Source organism: Wasmannia auropunctata, unplaced genomic scaffold (genome assembly GCF_000956235.1).
Source record: "Wasmannia auropunctata unplaced genomic scaffold, wasmannia.A_1.0 LD336076.1, whole genome shotgun sequence".
Classification (NCBI taxonomy): Eukaryota; Metazoa; Arthropoda; class Insecta; order Hymenoptera; family Formicidae; genus Wasmannia; species Wasmannia auropunctata.
The window spans coordinates 2,036,814-2,044,217 of NW_012026814.1; the positions used below are offsets into that span (position 1 = coordinate 2,036,814).

Below are 7,404 nucleotides of genomic sequence, written 5' to 3' on the forward strand. Positions count from 1 at the left end.
GACGTGTGCTCTTCCGATCTTAACCTCTCATCTCTATATGTACTTTTAACAATATTTATGATCCTTTGTGCATCTCCACAGATGCGTAATTAAATTTAAACTATTATTTAATTATAATGTAACATTAAAATTACTCCAAATTTAATTTATTATAATATCTGTTGATTATATATACACATATACGTTTAAATGACAAATAAGTAATTTACGTATAAGGCGCGGTAACTTATTTCTTACGATAAAACATAAAAAACACTGGAAATCGTTCGGTGCCACCTGTCGATATTCGAAATTCTTTGTTCTCAATGGCAATTATGCAATTCTAAATTATTTTAATTCTTCTCGAGAGAGCATCCTTGCACTTAAAAACGTATTGTCAATAATGTCGATTGCTCACACTCTCACCCTCGGCAATTGGAATTTACGTTTTTTGTTAATTATTATGTAACCATAATGTTCTAGAATATTTTATTAATAAGGTCTTCTCGAGAAAGCATGCTTCGCAATTAAAGGACACATGAAATTGCTACTACATAAACGCATTTCTGGAAAAATCACCGCGCCTACTGTTTCCCGTCGGCATTTGAATGCGACGGAAAACATAGGCGCGTTGATTTGCCTTTATACAGTAAAAATTTCACGTCTCTCGTTAATCATTATGCAACAATAATGTTCTAGAATATTTTATTGTCTGTCTTCTCGAGAAAGCATGTTTTGCATTAAAGGGCACGTACGTGAAACATTTGCTATACTGTATAAAAGATATGTATTTCTCGAAAAATCACGCCTCCCGTCGGCGACTGTCTCCCGTCGGCATTTGGAGCTTCCTCTTTTTCGTTGATTATTATCATGCAACAATTTATTCTAAATTATTTTATTGTATAATTCTTCTTAAGATAACTGACTCTTGAGAAGAATTAAACGATAAAATGATTTAGAACATTGTTCCAATAATAATGATAATCAACGAGAAAGAGGAATTATAGCTCCAAACGCCGACGAGAGACAGTGGTCAACGGGAGGCGTGATTTTTCGAGAAATGTGCCTTTGTACAGTTACAATTCACGTGCCTTTTAATGCGAAGCGTGCTTTCCCGAGAAGACTTAAATAATAAAATATTCTAGAACGTTATAGTTGCATAATGATTAACGAGAGACGTGAAATTGCTACTGTATAAAGGCATTTCTCGGAAAATCACCGCGCCTATTATATCTATCTCCCGTCGGCGGAGTATGTTCCTCCTTTTCGTTATCATCCATGCAACAATATTCTAAATTATTTTATCGTTTAATTCTTTTCAAAATGGTATGAGACTAGCATTAAAGAATACAAGGATTGCAGATATAGGTAATAATCCAGCGTGTCGCTTTTCGGAGTTTCGTCGAGCCCCTCAGATCACACCGCGCCTGCTGTCTCCCGTCGGCACTTGGAGGTTCCTCTTTTCGTTGATTATCACCATGCCACAATAATCTTAATCATTTTATCGTTTAATTCTTCTCAAGAAGATTATCTCATGAGAAGAATTAAACGATAAAATGATTTAGAATATTGCTGCATGACGATAAATAATCAACGAAAAAGAGGAATCTCGATTAAAATCTTCCGCCGACGGGAGACAGTAGACGCGGTGATTTTTTAAGAAATATATCTTTATACAGTAGGAATTTCACGTGTCCTTTAATGCGAAGCGTGCTTTCTCGAGAAGCCTTAAACAATAAAATATTCTAGAACATTATTGTTGCGTAATGATTAACGAGAGACGTGAAATTGCTACTGTATAAAGGCATTTCTCGGAAAATCACCGCGCCTGCTGTCTCCCGTCGGCACTTGGAGGTTCCTCTTTTCGTTGATTATCACCATGCCACAATAATCTTAATTATTTTATCGTTTAATTCTTCTCGAGAAGATTATCTCATGAGAAGAATTAAACGATAAAATGATTTAGAATATTGCTGCATGACGATAATCAACGAAAAAGAGGAATCTCGATTAAAATCTTCCGCCGACGGGAGACAGTAGACGCGGTGATTTTTTAAGAAATATATCTTTATACATTAGCAATTTCACATGTCCTTTAATGCGAAGCATGCTTTCTCGAAAAGACTTTAACAATAAAATATTCTAGAACATTATTTTTGCATAATGATTAACGAAAGACAAAAATTCCAATTTGCCAACGGGCGAAAGTGTGAGCAATTCTCGAGAAATACATATCTTAAATAAATTTATATCGATATTATATTAACAATGTCATTTTTAAATGCAAAGATGTTCTTTCGCGATGAATTAAAATAATTTAGAATATTATTTTATTTATATTATGACTGTCATAATAGTCATCGAGAAAAAGAAAATTTCGAATATCTATAACGCGTATGTGAACGATTTTCACGATTAACGCACCGCTCATTTAACATGCTTATTTAATAAAATACCTATATATATTGTTAAGCAAATTATTTAGCATGCAGACTAGTGCAATATATGTATATGTAGCTATATTGCAAGAAAATTGTTTATTAAAAATTATTTCATTTTGCTTATTGTGTTCACCGACGAGGTGTTATTATTACTTAATTACAGACGGCCGGCCGAAGGCAGATTTTCGTGAGTGTGAAGTGCAGAGCCCGGGGGTAATTAGAAAACGATGATATTACTAATGGATTTTGTCTGTACTGCAGGGGATAACAAACACGATATCGTTTTACGTGACCAAATCACTATTTTATATTTTACAACGTTTGTATATACATATATACGTAAAGCAATTAACGTTGTGAAAATTAAAAAAATACGTGTATCCATGCAACAAATGAAGCGAAAATTGAAAATTATGTAAACTTTTTACTGTCAATAATGAAATAGTGATTGTTATCTTCGGTACAGTTTTAATAATACCACGTCAATTATATGTAGCTATGTAGTACCCATTTAAAAAATGGATGTACTGGCGCTAATATACGGGGGGGTGAGGGAGTTCTGACGTAATAGAGACTGAGATGGCTGCTCGCTGCGGGTACTGTTCCGACAACCTCCTCGCCGTACATGCTTCTCGCGTAAATTTGCGATTTTTCGAGGGTCTCGAAAGACACGAGTATAATTTTCTAATCTCTCGTTATCGTCTATCGGTACATGATTCTCGAATATATATAAGAGATGAGTCGAACGCGGTCAGCGGTCTACCCTCCGCGCAATCCTCCTGCTCAAGCATGCACCTCTGATAACTTCGACGATTTTTCAACCGCTCGTAAGATACACGTCGTGCACAGTTGTTACACTGTACAGTCCAGAAGTGACTCACGTATACTCATGACGCAAATCATTCGGAGTTTCGGGATAAAGCTGTCGTTAGGTGTCGTCGAATTAAATATACGAAATTAACAATTAAATTTCAATGGCTCATCAGCTGCCGAACTGTGTCTTCTGTAAAATTATTAGGAACGAGGCGCCCGGGGTGAAAATTTACGAGGTACTAGAGATTAACCTCCAAAACGTAATCATCTGACAGATAAAATCCACATGCATGCATGCAGATTCAGTATAGAAATGCGTACATTATAACGTGCACGTAACATATATTTTTTTGTCGTTGCCAGGATGACGATGTCACGTGCATTAAAGACATTAATCCAGTGTCCACGCATCATTATTTGATTATACCGAATAAACATATACGCAATGCGAAGACGCTTCAGCCTGAAGATTCTGAGCTTCGTGAGTGTCACACACTTATCTTTGTCAACATATTTAAGACGAGTTTTATTAAATAATTATATAAATCTGCAATATCTGGAGTATACGTATTTACAATCTGACTAATTGATTATTGATCTTTTTCCAATATTCTTTATCTTATATATATCTGAATCGTTTTTATATCTGAATTTCAGTCGACAAGATTATTGCCACGGTAGACATTATCTCTGAAAAGATGAAGCTCGATCCTGCGTCTACACGAACTGGATTTCACTGGCCGCCGTTTAATACCGTCAATCATTTGCATTTGCATGTTATTTCGCCAATAGAGAAATTGAACTTCATAAGGAAGGCGATGTTCAGTTCCACGTTTTTAGTAAGTGTAAGTATAGCTTATTGTAAACCCTATTGAATACATATAAATGAAAGATATAAATTTCTTTATTATATATATTGCTATTTTTTTTTTACAGACAGACTATGTGAAATCTCGCCTGGAAAATTCTACTAAACTATAAAATATTATAATTCTATTTGTTACTTGTCTTTTTGCCAGCGAGATGAAAATCTAGTACAATTTATCAGTAGAATACTTGGTGAGGTTAAAAATATTTATTATGGAAGAATATTTGTTATGAGAATTTTTTATTCTTTATTTATTGAATATGGCAATTTAAAAAGGATGATTTATTTTTATATTTATCTTTATACATCAAATAGGCCGTGTATACATATATTTTATTTAAAAGGTGTTTATATGTAATTTTATGCAGATCGTTTTTATAGAAGAATTATATAAGTATATACATGAACTTTTTAAAAAAAAAGTCTCTTAATCAGATGTCTCGGATTCATCAGCTCCTTTTTCTTCAGTAATTTTATTTTTCCACTGATTGCCTTCTGGATAGGCGTACTCTACGATGCTCTCATTCTTAAGTTTGGTCGAGTATCCGGGACTCATGGGCGGCATGTAACATGCGTTCTCAATGCGAACAGGATCCTCGAAGTGCTCGTGCTGTTGGTCCACGAATTCGATCACGCGATTTTCAGTGGTCTGACTTAAGCAAATGTAATCCCACATTTGGAGATGCTGAATCATCTCGCACAAACCTACTCCACCGGCGTGCGGGCAAACTGGTACTGTAAAAACAAAACAGTTTCCGCGTTACATTTTTTTGTTATTTTCCTCTAAATAGAAATCAGTTGTAATTTCGTCAAGAACTGTTCTTTGAGATATCGAGACGAAGGAAAAGGTCTAAATCTTGAAGATTTTAAATCACTGATAGTACGCTTACTTTCAGTTATGTAAGCCATCAGGTATACAGCCAGGATCTCGTTGACCCCGCCGATCCTCGCCGAGTCTACCTGGCAATAGTCGATCGCCTTGTACTTCAGGAACTGCTTGAACAGGACGCGATTCGCGCACATCTCGCCGGTGGCGACGCCGATACCGTGCTGCCGTAGACTCTCCCGTATCTGAGCGTGCCCGAAGATGTCGTCGGGCGACGTCGGCTCCTCGATCCAAGTCGGCTTGAATCTCGCCAGCGCCTGCATCCACTCGATCGCCTCGTTCACGTCCCACACCTGATTCGCGTCCACCATCAGCTTGTTCTCGTGGCCGATCGCCCTGCGTATCACCTCGCACCGTCTCAAGTCGTCCTGCAGATTCCCGCCCACCTTGATCTTGAACGCCGTGTAACCGAGCCCGAGAAACTTTCGGCAGAGATCCTCGAGCTGCTGGTCGCTGTAGCCCAGCCACCCGACCTGGGTGGTGTACGCGGGATATCCGTTCGCCAGCAGCTGCCTCTCTCGCTCCTGCCTGAGTTCCTTCTTTTCCTCGAGTATCCTTCGCGCGTTTTCCTCGTCCACTATGTCCCTACTGCATATAGAAATACACACGCGGAATTCGGTCTCTCGTGAGCGTGAATGCAAACTCCGAATTCGTGAGCTTCGTGTTTCACGGAGAAAGAATTTCGGCTTACATGTATCTGAAATCTATAACGGACACGAGCTCCTGGGGTGTCATGTCCGATAGAAGCTTCCAGACAGGTTTCCTCTCGATCCGGGCCCACAAGTCCCACAGTGCGTTTATAATAGCCGCTGTGGCCAGATGTATCACACCTTTCTCCGGTTCGACCTAAAGTATTCCAAATTACACGTCGACAGTCGTGTTATATGTATTATATAATTATGTATTATACATAATTATTGCGTTACTCTTCGTTATACGTTACCCATCTCAGTTGCGAGTCGCTCGTTAAACGTCTCCAAAATCTCGCAAAATCACCATAAATGCTTGTTGTTTTTTTATACATTACGATTAAGGCCAGAGACTTGCATGCCTGCGCAACTAGAAAAATTATTATTGAAATAGTACATTTATTATTTAGAATATTATTAATTTTATATATATATATATATATATAATATATATATAATACCTATCTCAGTTCCTCTTCCCAGGGTGAACGTAAGACCGTATCCTTTATGTCCTGTGTTTGTTATAATCGTTACATACACGCAAGAGTAATCAGGATCGGTATGCTGTTGTCATAAACAGAGATCAACATTGTTAAACATAAAATCTTGACTATGTGAAATATAACGATTGCACATAAAAAATTGATAATAATTAATTTAGCGTGCAATCCAAAGTATTATAATTAGCTGCGTCGGTTGCAAGTAAATAAATATTAATACATATATTATCCTTTACGAGTAATAGATTTAATATTCATTTTATTAAGTTAATATTAATTTGCGTAACGATATATGTATTCGCTGCTAGCGTGAATTAATATGCGCAAATATATGCACATATTAATTTAATGTATGTATACATATGGCCCGAATGTGTACTTGTCGATTTGCCAGGAATAACACTAGCGGTGAATAATATGTAATTATATGCAAATTGTGTCTAATGCATACCATTGCGTCGCTTCCATCGCGTTTCAACGACGTCGGAAATCTTATATCCTGCACATCGACAGCGATGATCTTGGCGTCAATCATTTTCCTAAATTGCACCAAACGCTTAACTCTAACGCGGCAGAGTGACAACGCGAAACTGACTGGCTAATATTCGAAATATTACGTCCTAGAAGTATATAAACATATCTCGCTTGCCCCCTTATCGTCTTACGTAAATATTTGTGTCGTCAGCGTTATCGCATCGCGCGATATCAACACGTCAACAATTTAACGTCTGCCTGAAGATTTTAAAGGAAGGACCATGGCCCAAAGTTATTCTCGCAAAGAGATAGCTCTTCATTACCTTGTTGCAAGTAATTAAATATTTATTATTTAATTATCGGACCTATATAATTAATTTGTAATATAATTTTCGAATGTTCCTCTCGGAAATATCGAGAAAAACTATATCTTTCATTGTTCAGTTTTAATACTGCATTTTAGCACTACACCAGTTTGGAAATTTTATTCAATACTGGTTTAATCGCAGAGTATAATTTTACTGCCAAAAAAAAGATAAGTACATAAAATACTAAAGTGAATTAAAAAACTATCTCTTTTCTTTATTTAAATCTCAGCTGTAAGATGTACGTCTTTTAATCGAATCGCCTCCGTTTCACATTCATTTTAAAGGCGAAGTAAATTTTTCTCATCCCGATTTTGAATATCGTTAATTAGGGGATATATGAATTAAAATATAATTATGAAATTTAATAGTCCTAAATGATAATGGCA

General features: G+C 36.6%; 2 protein-coding genes across 3 annotated transcripts; one reads left to right on the plus strand and one right to left on the minus strand.

Moving 5' to 3' along the window:
• The first annotated feature begins 3,007 nt into the window (after nucleotides 1–3,007).
• On the plus strand, nucleotides 3,008–4,362 carry LOC105449237 (histidine triad nucleotide-binding protein 3-like). Of its 2 annotated transcripts, none has more exons than XM_011688321.1 (4): nucleotides 3,008–3,469; nucleotides 3,597–3,714; nucleotides 3,891–4,072; nucleotides 4,170–4,362. In XM_011688321.1, exons 1-4 carry the CDS (start codon nucleotides 3,395–3,397, stop codon nucleotides 4,212–4,214), a joined length of 420 nt encoding a protein of 139 aa, XP_011686623.1. In that variant the 5' UTR covers nucleotides 3,008–3,394; the 3' UTR covers nucleotides 4,215–4,362. The 2 variants fall into 2 exon arrangements, with proteins under 2 accessions (XP_011686623.1, XP_011686622.1); XM_011688320.1 differs by having other exon boundaries at nucleotides 3,011–3,469; nucleotides 3,891–4,078; nucleotides 4,170–4,324.
• An 89-nt stretch (nucleotides 4,363–4,451) lies between these two features.
• Nucleotides 4,452–6,973, minus strand: LOC105449236 (mitochondrial enolase superfamily member 1-like). Its single transcript, XM_011688319.1, has 6 exons — nucleotides 6,628–6,973; nucleotides 6,138–6,240; nucleotides 5,931–6,046; nucleotides 5,679–5,833; nucleotides 4,992–5,575; nucleotides 4,452–4,836 (listed from the first exon to the last, which is right to left on the minus strand). Exons 1-6 carry the CDS (start codon nucleotides 6,709–6,711, stop codon nucleotides 4,529–4,531), a joined length of 1,350 nt encoding a protein of 449 aa, XP_011686621.1. The 5' UTR covers nucleotides 6,712–6,973; the 3' UTR covers nucleotides 4,452–4,528.
• Between the last annotated feature and the right edge of the window lie 431 nt (nucleotides 6,974–7,404).